This window comes from Prionailurus viverrinus, chromosome C1, assembly GCF_022837055.1.
Source record: "Prionailurus viverrinus isolate Anna chromosome C1, UM_Priviv_1.0, whole genome shotgun sequence".
Taxonomy (NCBI): Eukaryota; Metazoa; Chordata; class Mammalia; order Carnivora; family Felidae; genus Prionailurus; species Prionailurus viverrinus.
In genome coordinates, this window is record NC_062568.1 from 55,983,471 (window position 1) to 56,006,538 (window position 23,068).

The 23,068-nt window shown below is 46.8% G+C and overlaps 1 protein-coding gene across 5 annotated transcripts in view; it reads right to left on the minus strand.

Annotated features, from left to right (window-relative positions):
- The window catches only part of ITGA6 (integrin subunit alpha 6), a 77,143-nt gene extending 57,949 nt beyond the window's left edge, over positions 1–19,194 (minus strand). For all 5 annotated transcript variants that reach the window (XM_047869164.1, XM_047869169.1, XM_047869165.1 and 2 more), the window contains exon 1: positions 18,783–19,194. In XM_047869164.1, the coding sequence (XP_047725120.1) occupies positions 18,783–18,964 (182 nt within the window). In that variant the 5' untranslated portion in view covers positions 18,965–19,194. The remainder of the gene's footprint in view (positions 1–18,782) is intronic.
- Between the last annotated feature and the right edge of the window lie 3,874 nt (positions 19,195–23,068).

Genomic DNA, 23,068 nt, shown 5'->3' on the forward strand with positions numbered 1-23,068 from the left:
AGCTCATGCCAGCCTCCCTTTCCAGCTGGACGTGCCACAGAACTCGGTCCTGCTAAAGGGGATGCAAGACAAGGTATCACATTGCTGCTTCCAGGAATCTCCTTTAAGAGATGGCGCCCGTGTGCCTTTGGCTCTATTCTTTGTCCCCTCGTTTGCCCCCTAGAACTCAGACGCCGCCCTCCTGGATTACGAGGTTGAGGCTATGCATGGTGCAGTAGCAGAGAGAAGGAGTTCCGGTTCCCAGACACCTCAAACCAGCTACCCTGATTTTTATACGCTATGGCAGAACAATCAACACCAAAAACAACACAAAAAAGCAAAGTCAAAAGAGGTCTTTCAGGTAAAAAAAAAAAAAAAAAAAAGATTTAGAAATAAGGATACTGTGAACAAAAAAATACCATTTCAGAAGTGTATACAAGATTTATAGAAGGTACACTGCTAAACATTTATGCTGTTTACCACTCCACGCCTGCATTTAAAGATATTTAGAAGTATTTAGTGACCAATTAGCACAGATGGTGGCAAAGTATTGGAGATGCACCCAGAAGCCCCCTGTTGTGTTAGGACACCTCCCCTTTAGTGGCTGGATTGTGGGGAAACATGGCGGGAGCATCCAGGCAGAGCGGCCAGCACAGTTGTCAAGGGACACTCAGGGGGTTTGGGACATAACTATTTGCCAACTAGAAGCATTTCAATAGCCTAACAACAAGTACTGCTTCACCGGCATACCCTGGCTGAGCAACAGTTCTGCTTGGACCTGCTGCGGTCAGAACAATAGGGCACATGCTTCTAGCAGTTACCGCCTAGGGACGGCTCACACCTTCTGACCTGTCCCAGAGCAGACTGCCAAGGCAAAAACCATAATCAGAAACACTGAGGGAGTTACCAGAAGACCTGATGGGTTCAAATCCTGGCTGTACCGCCTGGCTGTACAGCTGGGTATCATCTGTGAAATGGTTCTAAATTTTCTCATAGGGTGTTGCAAGGATCAAACAAAATAACATCAAATAACCTTGTAAACTCTGATGCAGTGATGCTCTTATCAGTATTCAGTTAACACACATTCCAACATGCCACTCTGACTTGCAAATAGTTTTTAACAAGTCTAAGTACAGGGGGAGCACAAATGCTGAAGCCATTAGGAATCCAACAGTTTGAATGTAAGACTGTCGATTGTAGGGGCACTTGGGTGGCTTAGTTGGTTAGGCACCGGACCCTCACTCAGGTCATGATCTCACGGTTCACGGGTTTGAGAGCCCCATGGGAGTCTGTGCTGACAGCTCAGAGCCTGGAGGCTCCAGGCTCTTCTTCAGATTCTGGGTCTTCCTCTCTCTGTCCCTCCGTCACTCACTCTCTGTCACTGTCTCTCTCTTTCTCTCAAAATTAATAAACATTAAAAACAATTTTTTTAAAAGACTGTTAATTATAGTTGTTGAGAAGATTCCAGTAACCCCAATGGCAGGGTAGTAGTGTGTGACAGTATCAGATGGTAGGACATCATTCGTGATAGGCAGCCACAAAGAGCAGCCAGTCACTCAAGAATCAACTATGTTCATTAAAACAATGCTGGGCAAACCACCGTGCTGGGAATTGACCCTTGACTTAAGGCAAAGCAAAGGGGGTTATAAAGTTCTTCACTACAGCACTGCTTTTAACAGCAAAAGATTAGAAATTACTTGAACATCCAGACTGGTTACATTAATCATGGCTCCCTCTTAAAACTGAATACTATGCAGACTTTAAAAATATCAAGGAGGGGTGCCTGGGTAGCTCAGTCAGTTGAGCAGCCGACTTTAGCTCAGGTCATGATCTTGTGGTCTGTGAGTTCGAGCCCTGCATCGGGCTCTGTGCTGATAGCTCAGAACCTGGAGCCTGCCTCGGATTCTGTGTCTCCCTCTCTCTCTGCCCCTCCCATGCTCATGCTCTGTCTCTCTCTGTCTCTCAATAATAAATAAACGTTTAAAAAAAAATTTTTTTAAATACCAAGGAAGCTCTTTATTTACATCACACGAGCTCTAAAACATGTCAAGAGAAAAAAGGTGCAAAAGAATATATACAGCATGTTACCATATGCGTAAAAAAAATGCTGTATTTGCTTATAAATGTATAAGTGTCTGTACAAGGATTCATAAGCTGGTTAAACAACGGTTGACTCTGAGAAGTACAGGGTAACTGGAGACCAGGGGTGGGAGGGTAATTTTCACTTCACATCTTTTTGTAGCTTTTGTATGTGTACCTGTGACTATATTACCTATTCAAAAATAAACTTAAATGTGCTTTTTAAAATAATGTCAGCCTATGAACACTAGGTCACTGAAAATCTTGCAGAGTAAAAGACAGAGATGGTCACGGAGGTTAAAATCCGTGCCTGGAAGTCATGAAGAAAGCAAAGCTCAGAACTGCAGAAGACAAGCTCACACATGCTATCTTTATGTAGGCAGCTGCAGGCAGGCAAAAGTCAAAAGCTGATTTTTACAGCCCATTCCAGAGGCATGAGGACACAGCAATAAAGCAGCATATAACCCATACTGTGCTGGCCATCTGGGCATTACAATCAAGTCCACATGGAGGGCAGAAGTTGAAAGATACTGAGGAGAGGAAATCCAAACAACTGAGAAGGTGGACAAGCTTCCCGCCATGGTCAAGTGAGCTAGAGAGTAAAATGCATGGACACCAGAGAGGAAGCTGCACACTCATCATAAAAGTCCACGCTGCTAATAGCATTCAGGGGAACATGTCAGCTACAGAGGAACATCGACACAATTCTCACTCCTCATATCCTCCTTTAGAAGGGAATGAATCTACCGAGTTCAGAGGCATCCCAATATACAGAGCTATTTATAAATAGCTGCTGGGTTTAAATGCCTTAGTCTTCCATGCTATGGACACTACCCAACCCTCTCCGCAGTAACCACCTGCTAAAGGGAGGAGCAGGAATGAGTCATGGCCTGAGTCAGGCACCTCACCTTTCATCTAATCTACAGCATGAATGAGAGGAGTGTAGGCGACCAGGACTCCTGGTCCAGTAACATACCAGAGGGTGTGGGGATCCATACAGGGAACACATAACTGCTTCTGGATTTGCGGTCAAAGGCAAATCCAGGCCCAGCTCCTCATCAAGAAACGCTTAGCTCAGACTCAAGATGGCAGCTCTTTTTGATGAGAAAAGATTTTCAGAGAGGCTTGGTAGGACTTGAACAGATCTGCTTAAGCTTCTCTTATAAAAACAGAAGCATGGACTACACAGACCCCTGCTTGGGGGTGGAGGTGGAGGATGGGGGTTCAAGTGTACAAAGACTTCTGGATGGAGGAGGGACACAGGAGCAGCTCCACCAGTGGCTGGCTACATGACCTACAACAAATTCTAGGCCTCCATTCCTTGATCCATAAAACAAGGGAGATGGTCTACCTTTCTAGATCATTTATTGGGTTCCTTGCCAACTTCTGCAGGTGATAAATAATTCCAGTGATAAAGAAATCCACAAAAGCATTATTGGGTGATATTACTAGAATACGCCCACTCTTTGTGTGCAGATGAAAACATCTATGGCTTGTGCATAGGCCTAGGTTTCTTTTAAAGCACTTTTCTGTTTTATTTTGAGGAATGACGTGTGCCAGGCTCCACATTAAAGCCCCAGGAAGGCACAGGTAAATCAGACGCAATTCTGAGGGCCCACAATTCAGAACCATCAGTGAGTTTCTATTCTGACGGCTCCCAAATAGCTTACTAGAAATTCCATGATACACACATCAGTAAGAATAAAAAGAGTTTATTAAGCTAAACAGAATAGAGAAATTAGTCACTAGAAAAATCAAAGAGATGAGGAACAGAGAAAGAAAATAAAGCTGCTCCCAGGTAACAGATGAACATGGCTCTAAAGGAAGCTGGGGGTGGGGAGGTAGGAACAAGGAAAGAATGTGCAAGACAAGCTAATGATGACCATACTGCTGGGACAGCTGTTAGTCTAATCTGATGTTCCCTGAACGAACACGAACACACACACACACACACACACACACACACACACACACACACTTCCTTTCAAACTTCAACCGGCAAATGTGCCACTGTCAGACCAAACCTCAACTCTGACCTGACCTCGGGGTGCCACTGAAATGGAGGATTCATTCTAAAGCTGCTGAGTTAGGAAGAGCGGCAACACGTAAGTGACAAACAAACGAATACGGCCAGGCTTGGTATTTGCTGCGATTTTCTCTTTCACTCAGTTAGAAACTGAAAACCAATTACTTTGGTTTTTCAAAGGGCAGGTGTTGAGGAGCCTGGGCGTTCCACACGTGGAGCTGGGAGCACAGCTGTGGGTCCAACCGGAGCAGCCCTTCCAAAACTGGAAAACACACACTAAGCTACGCAAGGGGGTTTTTAACTTCTACCGTAAATTTGTTAAACTTTTAATTCCATTGCCACTAATCTACATTAGAATATTCTATCAGATGACAGGATGTAGCACAAGTCTCTATTTAGTTATTTTAAGTTTAGCGGGTCAATATTTTCTGGCCTCATAACATGGACAAGCTGATTTCTGGTGGCTCCAAAACAAGTTTAAGAAGTACCAGGGATGGGGCGCCTGGGTGGCTCAGTCGGTTGGGCAGCCAACTTCGGCTCATGTCACGATCTCATGGTTTGGGGGGTTCAAGCCCCGCGTCGGGCTCTGGGCTGACAGCTCAGAGCCTGGAGCCTGCTTCGGATTCTGTGTCTCCTCCTCTCTCTCTGCCCCTCCCCTGCTCGCACTCTGTCTCTCAAACATTGAAAAAAATTTTTTAAAAAGAAGTGCCAAAGTATTCACAACCACGTGACTATATTTAACACTACCGAAATGTACACCTAAAAATCGTTAAGATGGTAAACAAAAGAACAGTACCAAGATGAAAGGATCATTCTTAAAAAAATGGTCATCCCACTTCCTGTTCTCTAGAAGTCTTTAATGTATTTGGGAAATTAAATCAACTCCAAGAGCTCAACCAGTACCACCGGGTACCCATTTCCATGAAATCCGGGCCAAAAAAGGACAAGCTATCAGCCTTGCTCTTAAGAAGCTCTCAAACCAGTAGGGATAATATCCATCAGGCAGACATTTATATAGAGAGTGCCTTCCATAGCAGGGGATCTGGCCAGACCAAGTAGGCAAACAGGTGTTGTCTTATGTGCAGGCAACCATTCACCAGCGGAGGCTAACTTATGCTGACCTGGAGAATTCTAAGACTCGGCTGAAAGAAGTGCCATGCTCACTTGGAGTGTCCACAATTAGCAGGGTAAAAGGGCAACAGTGGCTATATACTTGCTATCCTTATTCCAGAGAGACACTTAAAAACATAGGACACTGCTCTATTAAGGGCAAGATTATGTGGCACATGATTAATTCCAAGAACAGCCTGCTTCACCAAAAGGTAGAAGTGTAGGGCATAGCATTAGAGGGACTAGGCATCAGGCAGCCGTGTGCCAAGGCCCTCACTGCCATTATCTAGCTGTCACTATTCTAGGTCTCAGCTGTCCCTCTATAGAGAGGAGGCTGGTGGGTGCTTCTCAACCACTTCTACGAAAGCAGTGAATGACCAGGGAGAAGGTGAACATGCACGGGGGCATAGCCCAAAATGCCTAAAAGCTTAAACTGTCTTTAAAGCCTCATGTTTTAGGTTAAAAACTTACATATATTTCATTCTGCACTAGAAAGAGATAACCTTTTTTTTTTTAATAACTCACCACCATGCTGCCTCAGGGAGATGTTCTGTAATTAATTTGTGGCACACCCCAGGGCAATAGAGGATAAGGTCCTGATGAGTCATCCTCTTGCATAATTTCAGAGACAGCCTATTTCCTTTTAGATTCAGATTTACCTCAAGCTACCTAGTTAGCCTATACCACTTGTCTTGTGAGAAGAGGCTGAAAATTGGCAGTATTTTAGACCCCAAAGGGTTATTTAGTCTAGTTTTCTACCTTCTTGACAATTCAACGAGGCCCTAAGTCACTCTGACTGGATACACATCGTGGTACACTAGATACGTTAACCAGGATTACAAAGACAATCAACCAGGCCCCAGGAGCAGGAAGCAAGGCGACAGCACTCCTGCTGTGTTCCTGGCTCACTGCCACCCTGCACAGCACATCCCTGCCTGCCGATGCCCTGATGCCTACGGCGGGAGGATGATGGACACATGGGCACTACGCCATCCTAGACCGTTCCAGATCCTGGAGCTGCATATACTCCCATATGGGTGATGTTCACTCAACACCTAATACGAGCCTTGTAAGAATTGAACAAAATAAAAAGCTGCAGTATTCTGCAGCTCAAATATAGCACAAGGAACTAGAGATGGCTAAAGGATTTTGATGTGTTGCCATTTTCTCTTCCTTCTTCCAAGTCCCATGTTTCCCTTTCTTCTCCTCAAGGCGAGACTATAGTTCCTGTCTGCCTACGGACAGCCCCCAGCTCCGGTGACAGCCCTGCCCGTGGGGCAACTTCACCTTTGACCTAACCCCCCAGAGGAGCATCTGCTGCCTGCCAGACTGTCGAGACAAGATCGCTACAGCAGCCTTTATTGCTAAGGGGCCCACAACAGTAAAAGATGATGTTGACTGGAGGCACTATGCCAAGAGCTTTATCCTCATTGCATTCCCTCTTCACAACCCTATGGGGTAGGTACCTGCACCTTCCTGAGGAGGACAAGCAACCCGCCCAAGGTCAAATCCACAGAAAGTGAAGAAGCGGGGATTCCAATCCCACATTCCTCTATCTCTAGAATGGAGTTCTTACCCCTGCAAGGCAAACTTCTACACAGGTATTGAGTAACGTTGGGCTAATGAGCTACTGTTATTGATGAGAAACGAGAAGCAACCAGAAAAAATCTCTCGCAGTCTCCCACCAGGACAAGAACCCACCTGCCTGCATCTGTACGCCCTTACTCTGTGGTGTGATGAGCCACCTGTGCTGTGGTCCCAGCTAGCACACTGACAACCCTCCCGTCTCCTACGCTCACTTTGCCTTTTCTACTCAATCATCCTCATCAATGGCCCAGCTCACTATCAATTGCTCCCACCATAAAAATAATAAAATTCCCTCTTGACCCCATTTTCTCCTCCAGTTCTTCCTCTGTTCCCCTCTTCAACAAAATTTTGACTTCCTACTTTTTGTCTCCAATTCCTCTTCTATTCTCACTAACCCACTCCAGCCAGGCATGGCTCCCAGACCTCCACAAGTACTCTGATCAGGTTGCGGATGGCCTCCACATTGCTATCCCAGTAATCAGCTCGCAGTGTCATTGACACAACTGATGGATCATCTCCTCTCCAACATGCCTTCATCACGTGACTTCCAGGAGCGCACATCTACTCCTGCTTACTAGCCATGCCCCCCTTCTCCCTAACCCCTGCACAGGAGTACCCTAGAGCTCTGCCCTTAGACTCTACTCCCACTCCCTTGACCTCATTCATCATTCAGTCCACCAGGAGGCCCAGGACTGTACTGTTTGTATCTCCCACCCAAACCTCCCCAACTGAACTTCACACTTCTTCAACAGCCAACTCAACACCTCCACTGGGGTGTCTCAACCTCTCAAACCTAACGTGTCTAAAATCAAACTCCTGCTCTTCCCCCCAAATCCATTCCTCTTATGCTCTGTTCTAACCCATCATAGGACAACTTTATCCTTCCAGGTGCTCATCCCAAAAACCCTGAAGATACTGTTTTCTTCTCTCTCTTGCTTCATCCTATTGACTCCATTTTGAAAATAGATCCAGAATCCAATCATTTGCAACCACGTTGGTCCAAACTACCATCATCTCTTATCTATTATTACAGGAGCCTCTTAATTAGTATCACCACATCTATCCTTGCTCTCATAGAGTCTATGCTCAATCCAGCAGCTAGAGAAAACCATTTAAAAATCTAAGTCAGACCATGTCATATTCTTCTCAGAACCCTCCAATGGCTTCCCACCTCAGTCAAGAGTAAAGCCAAAGTCTTTCAATGATCTATGAGGTTCTGCACAATTTGCCTTCAAGGAAAATACAGGCTTCCTTGCTGTTCTTAATTTGCTAGGCATGCTTCTGCCCCAGTACCTTTGCACTTGGTGTTCTTGCTGCCCAAAACACTCTTTCCCCCCAATACTGTTATGGCTTGCAGGTTTTGCCTTCTCAGTGAAGTCCTCCCCGGCTGACCTACTGCCAAACAACCCCCCAGTTCCTTTCTCCACTTTCTTTTCCTCTCTACTGCTTACTACCTTCTAACATAATACCCCTATTTGTCTGTCTCCCCCAACAGAACTAAGCAGGGATTTTATCTATTTAATTTGCTGCCATAGCTCCTGCACTAGAACAGTGCCTAATACATAGTAAACGCTCACTGAGTATCTGTTGAACTTACAACTTCTATAGCAAAACCCCAAAAAAGTTGATTATGGTTTCTCTTAGACGTCCAGAGCACGTTCCCCTCTAAGTTTTTACTTGCTTGTCATGGTAAAGTAAGAAAAAAAAATCCCTTTAAGTTGAAACATAAACTATACAGTTATACATAAATGTGCACACACAGAAATAAATGAGCTTACAAAAGATCAATTTCTTACCCTACAACAGTGAGAAACCTTCTCAGACGGCTTCTGGATCATGGTGCTGCGGAACTTGGGGGATTCTCATCTTGCAGCCCTCACCTCCTGGGATCATCCTGAGTGAGGAGGCGTCTCCACGTCTCCACGTCTCCACCCTCAGTTAATAATCTCTGTAGCAGCCCTGGGCCCTTTCTAAATATAAGGCTTAGAAAATACATTTCTTTCTGAACTGGCTGATAGGATATGGTATCTGAATTGGCTTTACCATGTCCTAAGCATTAAAACTCTTTTCCAGCTGGCCCCCAAAGCCCTCCCTTGGGCTCTGGATCATCTAAATCAGTACCCGCCTTCTCCAGGTCCTCTATCCTTGAGCCTCTAAAAGGCCCAACAGTGTCCAGGCCTACCTCTTGCATTTGTGGGTTCATGTGAGACCTCTTCATTACCCAGCTCTTTAAGTCACCTCTCAACTTTTTCTGAATATTGTCCTAAGTGTTGGCACCTAGGCCAGGTCCCACTAGCAGCCAGAAGGCCTCAAGGGCAAGTGCCATTTTCCTAGAATTATGTCTTTACGTATCCACCTGATCACATCTGAATCTCTTTAAGCTTCTCCTTGTTTGAAAACTCTTAGGTTTATTTGTGTCACAGCAAAGCTGGATTTCTTAAGCCCCAGTCAATTGGTTTTCAACACTTCTCTTCACCCCACATATTTTTTTTTAATTTTTTTTTAACATTTATTTATTTTTGAGACAGAGAGAGACAGAGCATGAACAGGGGAGGGTCAGAGAGAGGGAGACACAGAATCTGAAACAGGCTCCAGGCTCTGAGCTGTCAGCACAGAGCCCGACGCAGGGCTCGAACTCACAGACCGCGAGATCATGACCTGAGCCGAAGTCGGCCGCTTAACCGAGCCACCCAGGCGCCCCTCACCCCACATATTTTAAACACCTTTTCCTACTGATCTCCAATCTCACCAGAGCCTTGCAGAATTCTGAACATGTCCATTTCATTTCAAAATACCCTCGTTCTCAGGGAGCCTGGGTGGCTCAGTCGGTTAAGCGTCCGACTGTGGCTCAGGTCATGATCTCACAGCTCATGAGTTCGAGCCCCACGTCGGGCTCTGTGCTGACAGCTCGGAGCCTGGAGCCTGCTTCGGATTCTGTGTCTCCCTCTCTCTCTCCCCCTAACCCACTCGCATTCTGTCTCTGTCTCTCTCGAAAATAAATAAACACTAAAAAGAAAAAAAAAAAAAGTTAAAAAAAAAAAAAAACAACCCTTGTTCTCATGAGAGGGTCCTACACTGCCAGTTGGAGGGGGCTCAGACCATCATCTGACAGATGGATCAGTGGGAAAGGGACCCAGGAAGGGCTGCTTACTCTCCTCAGCAAATAGAAAGAAAAACAGGACTTCAAAAATCCCACTGCTATCAATCAAGTGGTCCATTCACACCAGGAATAACCATCCCACAGCCCTGGCTGTGACTCACCTTGATGAGGATCCTCTTGCTAACTTTAGATCATGCTGCTTTATCAATGGCAGTATATCCTAAAGAGAAGGGCTCTAATTCTGCAAAGACAAGAGGCTATTTGGCTCAAGAGACTTCTAGTTCAGTGACATCCTACCCTTATGGGCCTGAAATGTTTACCATCATTTGTACACTTCCCCCCACACCCACGCTTAAAATAACCTCAGTACAAATCGATGTCCTTTACAAAACGAAGAAACTACAGTGACATTGATATCACCAAACAAACAAACAGAGACCTTGGGTAAACAGGCATTACTCTGTGCTCCGTTTATTCTTCATATCATTAACCAGCGTGCCCCTTTCACATTATTCCAAAGTTTATTTTTATTTCCATGCTTCCAGGCTTAGAAAGCATATTTTGCTAAAAGGTTTTCCTATACTGTATCTGAAGCGGTTCTTCAAAAAAAAGTAATCTTCGGATTGTACGACACGCAAAATATATGTTGCTGGTTAGCAAATAAACATGCGAGTGGACATCTGTGGCTTCATGGTACTTGCTTTTGCCTTCCACGCTTGCTTCAGTAACGCTCGCCCCACCCCCGCCTAATTCAGAACAGCCTTCTGTGCAATTTCATTGGTTTTAGAGTCTTAAACGTTTTCTAAAGTCTTTCTCCCAATTTGGGATTAGGCAAAGTGACAACAGTAACTGACCCTAGCATCCAGCATGTATGTGGGAGAGAGAGAGAGAAAGACACAGACACACAGCGAGAGAGCAAATTGGGGTCTGACCGGGCTACCCTGTGGCCTGTGAAAGAAGTCATTCTACACGCACACCAACTATGGAGTAAACTGACTTGGGATTGTCTTGCCTTCTTTACCTATAACCAGAAAAGCCAGACAGCAGCAGATTAGATGGTGATCATTCCACCCTGTTATTAGGCTAATAGGCACGGACACTTGTGAAGAACCAATCTGCCTGTCCTAGTTCAGGGCTAATTAACAATTAGTCTCTTGGGGCGCCTGGGTGGCTCAGTCGGTTAAGCGTCCCACTTCAGCCAGGTCACGATCTCGCGGTCCGTGAGTTTGAGCCCCGCGTCAGGCTCTGGGCTGATGGCTCAGAGCCTGGAGCCTGCTTCTGATTCTGTGTCTCCCATGGGGCGCCTGGGTGGCGCAGTCGGTTGGGCGTCCGACTTCAGCCAGGTCACGATCTCGCGGTCCGTGAGTTCGAGCCCCGCGTCGGGCTCTGGGCTGATGGCTCAGAGCCTGGAGCCTGTTTCCGATTCTGTGTCTCCCTCTCTCTCTGCCCCTCCCCCGTTCAAGCTCTGTCTCTCTCTGTCCCAAAAATAAATAAACGTTGATTCTGTGTCTCCCTCTCTCTCTGCCCCTCCCCCGATCATGCTCTGTCTCAAAAATAAACGTTAAAAAATAAAAACAATTAGTCTCTTAATTTAGTTCCAAGGGATCACTCATTTCCAATTCCAAGTGCCAGCTTAAGAAACAGAAATCTGCTAGAACATTACTTCCACACTTTGTCCGTGCACCTTCAACGTTAAGCAGCTTCACTGTGAACAATCAGACCCAGCTTTGCACAAACAGATCCAGCTTTCCTACCATACATTAATGCCAAAGGACCAGGAAAATAAATCATCATCAACCCTGCCCTGGGGGAAGTGCAAATTACCCAGTCTCCCAAGGATAAGGATGAGGGGGTACTTCCAAAGTCAGAGGTCTGAGAAGATCTGGAAACCGAACAGTTGGTGTTCCTTATTAACTGCATCCTGCAACGTCACAATCCATGCTCCAAGGGTATCCTGTGCACAAAGTCACTGCCCGCCCAGCACCTCACTGTCCCTGCACCAGTCTGCCTCCTGATCTCCTCCACATAGTGAAACCACACCGGTATTCATCTACTGCTTGGCAGCTACCAAAAGACTACGAGGCACAGTTCCTCGGAGATGTACTTTCCAAACATGATAACTACAGAATGGAATTAAAGGGAGGATGTGTACACTTAACCATGATCAAACTCAAACCCAAAAGGAGAAACCACATGCTGCACAGGCCAAGAAGGATGCAAGATGTAGATTGAGAACCAACCTGCCCAACAATGTGCCATGGTCACTTCACCTCCTCACAGCCTTGGTTTCCACATTTATTTAACAAACACCAAGTGCTTATTCTGGGCCAGCACTAGTCTAAGGTACAATTATCCTCCTTTACAATTGTGTAAGGAGAGCATAGACAGATTAGATATTGTGATTTAAAGTAAGAAATACATATGTTTGGGGGTGCCTGGGTGGCTGAGTTGGTTGAGCGTCTGACTTCAGCTCAAGTCATGATCTTGCAGTTCGTGAGTTCGAGCCCCGCATGGGGCTTGCTGCTGCCAGCATGAAGCTGGCTTCAGATCCTTTGTCCCCCGCTCTCTCTGCCCCTCCCCTGCCTGGGCGTTCACGCTCTCTCTCAAAAATAAACATTTAAAAAAGAAATACATATATTTCGTCTTTATCCATGGTTCCTTTTGGACCACACTTTAAGGATGGGGGCTGACTGCCATGAGAACCAACTGCTTGATTAGAGGGTTGGAACTTCCTAGTCCTACCCTCCTGACCTCCAGTAAGGAAAAGGGCTGGAGGCTGAGGTCAATCACCAATAGCCAATGACTTAATCATTCATGCCTATGTAATGAAGCCTCCTTAAAAACGCAAAAGGATGGAGTTTGGAGAACCTCTGCTTAGTGAACATGTAAAAATTTAAGGGAGGGTGGCACACCTGGAGAGGGCATGGAAGCTCGGTGCCCTTTCCTCATCCCTGTCCTACACACCCCTTCCATCTGGCTGTTCTTGAGCTGTACTTTTTTTATAATACACCGGTAATCTAGCAAGTAAAATGTTTCTGAGTTCTGTGAGCCATTCCAGCGAATTAATTGAACCCAAGGAGAGAGGTCATTAGCAACCTCCAATCTACAGCTCATCCATCACAAGCACAAGTGACAACCTGGACTTGGGACTGGCATCTGAAGTGGGAGAAGGCAGTCTTATAGGACTGAGTCCTTAATCTGTGGGATTTGATGCCATCTCCAGGTAGATGGTGTCACAACTGGATACTGTAGGATTACCCAACTGGTGGTGTGCGGGGAAAAAAGCCCATACATTGGAACCGGGTGCAGAATTATAGCTGTCCTGCACAATGTAATAGCTAGTAAATGGCAGAGCAGAATTTCATCCCAGCTGACTCTAGGCTCCAGCTGGGAACTAGACTATAGCTCTAGGATCTGTTCTTACCCACTACATTATGCTATCTTCTGTGTAAAAAAAGGAAAGCTCATCTGGCTCAAACCTAGAAAACTTTAAGAGCAGATTCTTGGATCACATCCACATACAGTAGACCTGGGATGAGCCTAGAAGTATATGTTTATATAAGTTACCCTGATGGCCAACAGGTTTAAGAATCCCTAATATTCTGGGGCACCTGGGTAGCTCAGTTAAGTGACCGACTCTTGATTTCGGCTCAGGTCATGATCGCATGATCTTGAGATTGAGCCCTTCATCAGGCTCCATGCTGAGCGTAGAGCCTGCTTAGGATTGATTCTCTTTCCTGCATGCATGCGTGGACGCTCTCTCTCTGCCCTTCCCCTGCTTGTGCACACACACATGCACACTCTTTCTCCCAAATAAACTTAAAAAAAAAATCCCTAAGGTTCCTTGCAAATATAAAGTTATTTGATTTTTCAAGTTGTACACAAACACAGAAGGGTAAGAAAGAACGGGGGCTGGCCTTGCCCTGGTGCCCATTACTGCAGCTGAGTCTTGACCACCCTCCCAAGAAGCCGTCCGAATTCTGTTTCTGACACAAGGTCCCAACCAAATCACAACTGGGATCTAGACTATAGCTCCCACTGGAGGAAGTCAACAGCTTCCCCACCACGGCCCCTAGAGTTACACATATCCAAGATTCCCTTACCAGCCATGAATAACTAAAGCTTTAGCCATCAACTCACTAGTACCCTCACATGCTTACTCCCATTTGACCCATGCACATCCTTGCCAAGTGCTTTCAGGATCTTGTTCTACAGCCATCATCTCTATCTAGTCTCATTATAACAACCAACAAATCCTAAGAACCCACTGCAGTGTGGGTCAGCCACCTTTAAGGCAAAAACCAAATGTAATTTAAAATCACTCCTGAAAATCCCTTAGCTGGGACAGGAATCCTTGAAAATTCAAAAACCGAGAATGAAGGTCTTGGATGCCTATTACGCCTATTATGCTTCCCTTTCTTTGGGGGTAGCAGAGTCCAAGGGCTACTTTGAGCAGGGAATGGCAAGGGGTTAAATAAAGGGATTTCTTTCTCTCTCTACTCTGAGCTGAAAGAGTGGATTTCACAAGTTACACTGACTGTATGATAGGACTACATGGTATTTTCAAGGCATATGCTAGGTGCTATCAGGCAAAGAAATGAACATAAAACCCCTGCCCTCACATTACCTATAATCCAGCTGGGGAGACTGGTTCATCCTTTGAAAATGGTAGATAACAGTTAAACACAAAACCTTCAGAACTGTCAGACACATGATACTAAGTGCTACAGATATTCAAAGGAAGAAGAAATTGCTATAGTGTAGGTTGGGCTCAAAAGGCTTTCATGGAGAAATTTAAACTGGCTCCTGAGATATGATTATGTTCTTTCTTACGATGGGCTGCCTGAGAACCAATCAGTGTTCCACATAAAACTGACCTGGTCAGCTAAACATACAATAGTATTTTCTATTACGTCTCCACTATCCCTCTTGAAAGTGCCAAATAATTCACCGGCCAATTCTGTCCACAGTAGTATGTGGAGCCCAGGTCCCGGGGTAACCATGTGCCATAGCTGGAGTTCCATTTGGTTACCAAAGCTTAAACTAAATCTTAATGTTATTGTTATGCTAAAACAGAGTACAATACAACTAAGAACACACAGTGACTGCTTCTTTACAAATGTGGAGAGTCTTACAAGAGCATTTAACCTGACTCTTAACAAATTATTCATACCATGGGTACTCTGATCTGTTTTTCAAACCCTAAGTCATCACCTGGTTGGTCTCACACCAACCTGTGTTAAAATTAAACTGGTCTATTTCTCTTTCTTGCGGAGTCCTAAGATCTCTAAGTCTCCCTGCCCATTTTGGAGCTTTCTCTAATCTCAGGACTCAAGGTGACCGAGCACAGTCCCTGGATGCTGGCTCTGGGCCACATGGCACTGTGAATGCACTCAAGAAAGCAAGCGCTAAGGCACACATCTTGGATGCAACTCTGAGCCCTGGCTGGATCCAGTCATCCCTCACTGGGCTTTTTTCAGAAGGGGAGGGAATAAGAGGCAAAGAAAGAAGAACCCGGAAGCTGATCCAAGGCCAGCTGGATAAGGGTCAATTAGAAGAGAGTCCAGGCACAGATACTTAAACAGATAGCCCCGATTCACATGGAAAGCAGTTTAATAAATCAACATAACACAGTGCGTTTCCAAAACTCAGATGCCGGCCAATTCCTCCAGGTCTGAAGGACATTTCTGACTTTTCCTTTAGGAGATGGCATGAGCACAAGTCAGAAACACCAAGTTCAAATCCAGATTCTATTCAGATTCTGAACCAGTTGTGAGACTTTAGACATTTCCTAACTTTCAGCTTCAGTTTCTTCATCTATAAAGGGAGTCAGTCGGACTAGATGACCTCTAGTTAATGATTTTTAAAGCAGGAGCATCACTAGTCTGAGAAAAATCAAAAGCAAACATCACAGAGTCAGAAGGGACAAGGGGCCTGGAGAGCCTCTGGAAGATGACGAGGATCAAAAAGTTCCCCAAAAGAAGATAATGGACGAGGAAAAACCCAGAACTGCTCTACAAGAATTGCACTTACAGATTTCTTCCTTCTAGTTTCTGCTTTATAGTCAAACATAGATCCGTCTCTTCCAAGAAGAGCTAAGGGTGATGATTCATAGAACGGACATACCCACAGGTGTCATCCTGCACCGTCTACCTGGCAGGGGTGGTAACTCAACCTTAAATATCTAAGAGAAACGAAAGATCCCAAGGAGTGCAGACCCTGACCTCGGTAACTCAGATGACTATCTCATCATCGTTTGGAGTCTCAAACTTCCTTAATGCACAGCCCAAAACCGTGACTGAAGTTTTATAGTCTCTAGGTCAGTTTTATAGTCCCCAAAGTCCTGGGAACACCCAACACGTTCCAAGGCTCTCAGATACATTATTCTGTTATAAAATCTTAACTTGAGTTCAAATTGGTGTTAAATATTTAAATAACACTGTAGAAAATTTAAGTCACAAAAATCTATGACAGTTTCGATAACAGTGCATTCATCTGATATTCCCACACATCTTTACTTCTCCTGCCTCAATGAAGTCCCTTGGTCAGCAAATCCACTTTTTGTTATCAGTCTAATTATGACCAATTAAAGTTAAACTGCTTTGAACACAGGTTTCATAAATGTAACTTAAGAGTTTACGATATCCATCACGCCACCTACAATAATAAACTTTGGCTTTGCTCTTTGGCAGTCACAATCAGAATGGTTAACACCAGTCCAATAGCTGGCACATAGTAGGAACTGAATTAGTGCTTCTAAATTTATCAGCACTAACAGCCACTTAGTCAGCAAGTACCCATGCCAGGCAGGAATTGAGCACTGTACATGCTATCTCTTAATCCTTACAATAACCTTATTAAGCAGTAATAGCTCCATTTTACAGATAGAGAAACTAAGGTTCAAAATAAATTAACAGCTGCTACATGGCCCAGAAGGAATATGAGCTCAGGCCTCTCTCACTGGTTCCCTGAAGTACACCTACTGAGCTTTTCTATAGAGTGCAGAGTTTAGGACACTGGACCAGAAGTTGTGGGGTCTCAATCTCACTGGCTGTTATTTACACTCACAACTGTTACAGTCAAAGGTGACAACTGATGTGATTATGGCCTGTGTGTGGTTTTCCCGGGAGGACCAAAGCTTCTCCTGAAGCTGGAATACTTTACCAAAAGAAGGGGAGGGGACTCTAACAGCAGTAACAAGTTTTAGCAGGCATGCTGCGTAGTGACAGAGATTCCTGGCTAAAGTCACATTTTGCAAGTCTCCATCCCAGATATTTCCTTGCCCCAATACTTCCCCTTCACAATGTTTGCTTGAACATTCCAAGGAAGCCATCACCTTCAGTAGGCGTCAGGCCAAGAGAATACCAAGCAGAACGTATTCCCTCCGCTGGCCCACAATCATTGCTGCACTAACCAGTTCAAACTCTCCATATGGGTGGAAGCACATTTACACACTAAGTATTCAGAAACACTAAACGTCATCCATTAACTGAGGTAACAGAAACCACCTTTCATTTCAGATTTACAGCTTGACAATTATTTCTACTAAAAGAAGGCAGAGTATAAGCAGCTGGCCAGCCCTCAGACCACCAGCCCTGGGCCTCCCCACCCCCTACTAGTTTCTTTGCTTCACTAGCAGGTGTTATCAGAAAATCCTGACTTTAAGATTCACCAATTCTGAAGTTCTTAACTCAGAAATCAAAAGGTTTCCTCCAGCTCTAGAATCCCATTCGTCTCTCATAAACACAGTCTTCTCTTTACTGGGGCTGCACTTTGCTTTCTCCGGTCTGTTGGTCCTGGAAGGGCCTCGGTTCCACTAAAAGCCTTGAGGGAGGAGGGACCTTCTGTGAGTTTATTTTTCGGTAGTACAGATCAAGAATGAAGGCCCACAGCGATTAGGGCGGACTAAGCTCCCAAACCCTCTCCAGCCTAAATAGTTTGATCATGTGGGAACCAACACCGTCTAAGAAAGAAAAGGAGAAGCTAAGCAGTGCCAGTCTCCACTTTCTCCCGGGAGGAACACCGCTATGCTATGGTGGGGGAGGGGGGTCACTTCCAAACCTTGTTTGCAAAGCCCCAGCCCAGATCGGACATTTTGCTTTAACCCTTCAGCCTGGGCCTGCCCAGTGCAGGGGCCCAAAGTGTCTTGAGGTACCCCCCACCGGGCGCTTTGGGGCCTGGGCGGGGGACCGGGAACACCACTCATAGGGGCTTGTTTTCTCAGCTGATCTTAGTCAAGAGAACAGGTGCTTGGTCAATTTCATCTTTTTTTGGGGGGGGGGGGGAAGTTGGGGTGTAAGAGTAGCTCCCAGAGGAGCGCCCGCCGTTCAGAGAAAGCCACGCAAGACAGGATAAAAAGTGGCTTTCCAACTTCTGCCGGGCTCGCGAGTCTTCAAGGAAACCAGGTAGTGTGTGCGGTTGGGAAAGGCCTGGATCTTTCCGAACAACGCTCCCAGCAAGCCCACAGCAGCGATGCAGCGACCCTACACCCCGGGTCACCCTCGCCCCAAACATACACGTGAAGCTCAGCAAAGCGTGCCACCTGCCGGGTTCCCAGCAAACATGCCCGGAGGGAAGGACCTCCGGAAAGCACTTTTGTTTAAAAAGAAAAAAAAAAAAAAAAAAAGTAAACTCTCCCGGGGCCGAGGACAGCCCCGCCTGGCACCGGGGCCAGGGTCCGCGGGGCTCGGCCCTCGGGTCCTCCGGCTTCCAAGGCCAAATGGGGGGAGGCGCCGCGACGGGCGGGGCGGCGAGCAGCGGGCCGCGCTCCCCCGGGGGCCGGCAGAATCCCGGGCGGGGCAGACGCACGGGTAGGGCTGGCTGGCGGGAACGCGGCGCGCCCTCGCCCCTGCTCGCGCGCAGGCCGGCGCCCTGGCGGGGGTGGGAAGTCGGGGAACTTACAGCCGCCTGTCCTCGGGCTTCTGCTGCCAGTGCATGGCCAGCGAGAAGCCGAAGAGGCTCCCGGGGTCCCCAGTTTTCCGGATCACATTGTCCTCACGGGTGTCCAAGTTGAAGGCGGCGCCGAGCCGGGGCAGGAGACCCGCGGACAGGTAGAGCAGCCACAGCTGCCCGGCGGCCGCCATGGGCGGGCGCAAGTGGAGAGGAGCGGGAGCCGCGGCGGCCGCCCTGCGCTCGGGGCCGGGTTCGAGGCTGCCGCGCTGCTGCTGCTGCTGCTGCTGCTGCCGCCGCTGCCGCCGCGGCCACCTTAGTCTCCTCCGGCCACCGCGCCCGGCCCCACCCCCGGGACGAGCTGCGCACTCCGCCTGGCCGCTCCCCCTCGCGGGCAGCTCCCGGTGGCTGAATGAGCCCGTTGTTCTCTGGAGACTCGCAGGCGTTTTATCAAGTGACGAGGACGCCGGCCCCGCCCCTCCCCACCCCTCTGGCCCCTCCTCGCGCGCCCGCCACCCGGCCCGCAACCGGCACCTTCCCGGCCGGCCCGGCTGCGCTGCGTCCCCGCGCTGCCCCTCCCCGGCCGGCCCCTGGCCGCTCCGGCAGCCGCCTACCTGGCCCGGAAGCCGGAGTGGGAGACTGGAGTTGGGGGGTGGGCCTTGAGCTCTCGGCCCAGCAGCCCCGTCTGGGGGGTCCTTCGGGAAAGAAGCACTGGGAATTGTGGTTGCAATTCGGCGCCGAGCCAGAAAGGCGTTTACTATCTGTTAGCAAGGAGACGTGCTGCTGTTGCGCCGGCACTGATCGCCTTAAGCAGCGGATTCTCGCCGACCCAAGCCCACGTGCAAATGCGCACTTCATTCAGTTCACAAGTGTTTATGGAGCGCTTAACGCGTGCCAGATACTCGGGGAAGGGAGCTGCATGGATTGTTTTCAGCCCTCAAAGAACTAACCGTCAAAAATGATCATAGCCCAAACTTTGATGGTGCTATACAATTTACAGCTCACAGCTATTATCTCATTTAACCCTCCGAACACTCCTATGAGATGGGTATTTCTTTTGCAGATGAGAAAAACTCAAGCTCAGCCTGGACCCAGAGCACCCAGGGAGGGATCTGACCAGGTGAAAAGGAGAGCTTTTGGGAGAAGTCACACTGGTATCAGCAATTTGAAACTTGGTTTGTAGGTGCTCTGAAGCTGAGAAGAAGCCCCTCAACAGTAAAGGATGGGTGTTTAAGGTGGTACCGACAAGGGCCCAGGAGCCCTTCTCTCTTGCCCCCCAAATTGCCGGGACTAGGTCCCCACCCACAGTCAGCTCTGAGCTCTGTGTGGGTGGCCTAAAGGCTCCTGCCTCCAGAGCGTGGGTGGGGCCTCCAGTGAGGTGTTGATCTCTGGGGCAACTTTATCCCCAGGGATTCTTAACCAGGGAAAAGAGAATTCAGAGTTACTGTGAAATTTGGATGACAAAAAAAATTTTTTACATTTTTATTTTCACTAACCTCTAATTGGCATTTAGCATTTCCTTCCTTTATGAAGGTAGGCAACGCACCACAGGGGCAGTAGGATAAGTACCTATGCTTTAGTCTCGAGTAGAACCCATAGATTTTTTTACATCACATCATAGTTACAATATCTTCAATTACAGTCATTAGATAGACCCTCCACTAGATCTCGTTGTGCGATAGGTCAATTAAAAAGTATATAGGGGCGCCTGAGTGGCTCAGTCGGTTAAGCTTCTGACTTCTCTCAGGTCATGATCACATGGTTTGTGAGTTCCAGCCCCGCCTGGCTCTGTGCTGACAGCTCAGAGCCTAGAGCCTGGAGCCTGGAACGGACTTCAGATTTTATGTCTCCCTCTCCCTTTGCCCCTCCCCACTCTTGTCTCGCTCTCTCTCAAAAATAAATAAACATTAAAAATCTTTTATGAACACGTCAGGAGACTATAGATGCTGGAGAGGATGTGGAGAAACGGGAACCCTCTTGCACTGTTGGTGGGAATGCAAACTGGTGCAGCCACTCTGGAAAACAGTGTGGAGGTTCCTCAAAAAATTTTAAAAAGATCTACCCTATGACCCAGCAATAGCACTGCTAGGGATTTACCCAAGGGATACAGGAGTGCTGATGCATAGGGGCACTTGTACCCCGATGTTTATAGCAGCACTTTCAACAATAGCCAAATGATGGAAAGAGCCTAAATGTCCATCAACTGATGAATGGATAAAGAAATTGTGGTTTATATACACAATGGAGTACTACGTGGCAATGAGAAAGAACGAAATATGGCCTTTTGTAGCAGCGTGGATGGAACTGGAGAGTGTTATGCTAAGTGAAATAAGTCATACAAAGACAGATACCATATGTTTTCACTCTTATGTGGATCCTGAGAAACTTAACAGAAGACCATGGGGGAGGGGAAGAAGGAAAAAAAAAAGAGGTTAGAGAGGGAGGGAGCCAAGACATAAGAGACTCTTAAAAGCAGAACAAACTGAGGGTTGATGGGGGGTGGGAGGGAGGGCAGGGTGGGTGATGGGTATTGAGGAGGGCACCTGTTGGGATGAGCACTGGGTGTTGTATGGAAACCAATGTGACAATAAATTTCATATTAAAAAAAAAATTTTTAAGTATATGTACTGCTACAATGTTTCTTAACATTTTGTTAATTGTATCTCAATATAATTGGTTTCCTTTGTAATCCCATGTATTTTATTTTATGCATTTAAAAACCTTGTTCTGAAAAGGGATTCGGGGTCTTTGGCAGCCTGCCAAAGGGGTCCCATGGCATGAAAAGGTTTCAGAAGTGCTAGCCTGAGGCTCTTGGAATGCCTTGGGGAGGCTGCCTTGGAATCTGATGTCCCTGCATTGGAAAGGGAAGCAGAGCACAGCCCCAGGGAAGAGCTGGAGCACTGTGTGTGCACGTGGGGATGGGGATAGGGATGCCCCTTCACCTCAAGGAGTATTTGTACCAAGGGAGCAGCCCACACAGCACAAAACTGCCTGAACACCATCAAGGGTCCACGGGTGGTAACAACTGCCAGAGTGTGTCCCTCAGGTAAGAGGGGCGTGTCCTACTTCTCTTCCAATCAATAACTCCAGTCAAGTATTGCCAAAAGTGGGGTGCAGAGGACTTCAACAGGAATTCCACAGAGGGGAGGGACACAATTCGGTCCATTAACACTTGACTTTTCCAAATTCTAGAGGCCACCTGCTTTTCCTTGGCTTATGGCTCCTTCCTCCACCTTCAGAGCCAGCAGTGTAGCACCTTCAAACAGAGTCTATCTCTCTGACTCTGCTTCCATTATCACATCTTCTCTGACTCCCCTGCCTCCCACTTTCCCAAAAGGCCTCCTGTCATTAACACCAGGCCCACCAGATAATGCAAGATAATCTCCCCATCTCAAGCTTCTTTATGACATCTACAAAGTTCCCTTAGCCATGTGAAGTTACATAGTCACAGTTCTATGGACTAAGACGAGGGCATCTTTGGGGGCCAGTATTCTGCCAAAAATAACCACTCAGCTGGTTAGTCCGTGACCAACAAGCTACTGGGCAGATATCTTCCCAATAGATATCCAAGCATGTGCTGGTTACAGCACCTTGCGTCTACTGAGCCCCTTGTGTAACTTGAACTCCAGTGCTTGTAACCACATCATTGGCAAGGAAGGATGATGCCGCAGATGGAGGGTTAAAACATAGCCCAGGATGCTAGAATCCTGGAAGTATGGTCCTTCCATCTGGCAGGTACCACATCCCAGGTGCATTCATTACCCCATCAAATTCTTGTTGCTTTTCATGGTGTTTTGAATTGAGTGAATAAACCATGTGATTTGAGCATCTCAAAAAAAAAGTGGGGTGCAGTGAATTCAAATTCAGTGGGCAAGGCTGAAGATCACACTGTTTTAACAAATGCGTAATAACCGTGGTAAGATTGAGAAACTGTTGGAAACTAATTGAGAAAGCTAAGGAAAACATCTGTATTATGATGTTTCATGCAAGGTAGCCTTTCTTCTTCATGTTGAACACCTACTATTCCAGAGAAACAGATCCGAGCTATTACAGTTAGAGTACAGTGAGCCTCACTGCAAGCTGGTATTCAGGGAGAGCCACTGATGGCAGCTGTACCGGTTGCCCTTGTGTTTTTTTTTTTTTAAGTAACACTTTGTTTTTTTAATTTTGAAATGCGACTCGATTTGACACCTGACACTGTCCAGCGTAACAATGCTTCCTTCCTTCTCTAAGCCATTGCTCATGCAGTCCTCCCCACCGCCTTGTGTCATCTTTAATACATATTCCACTACCATGTT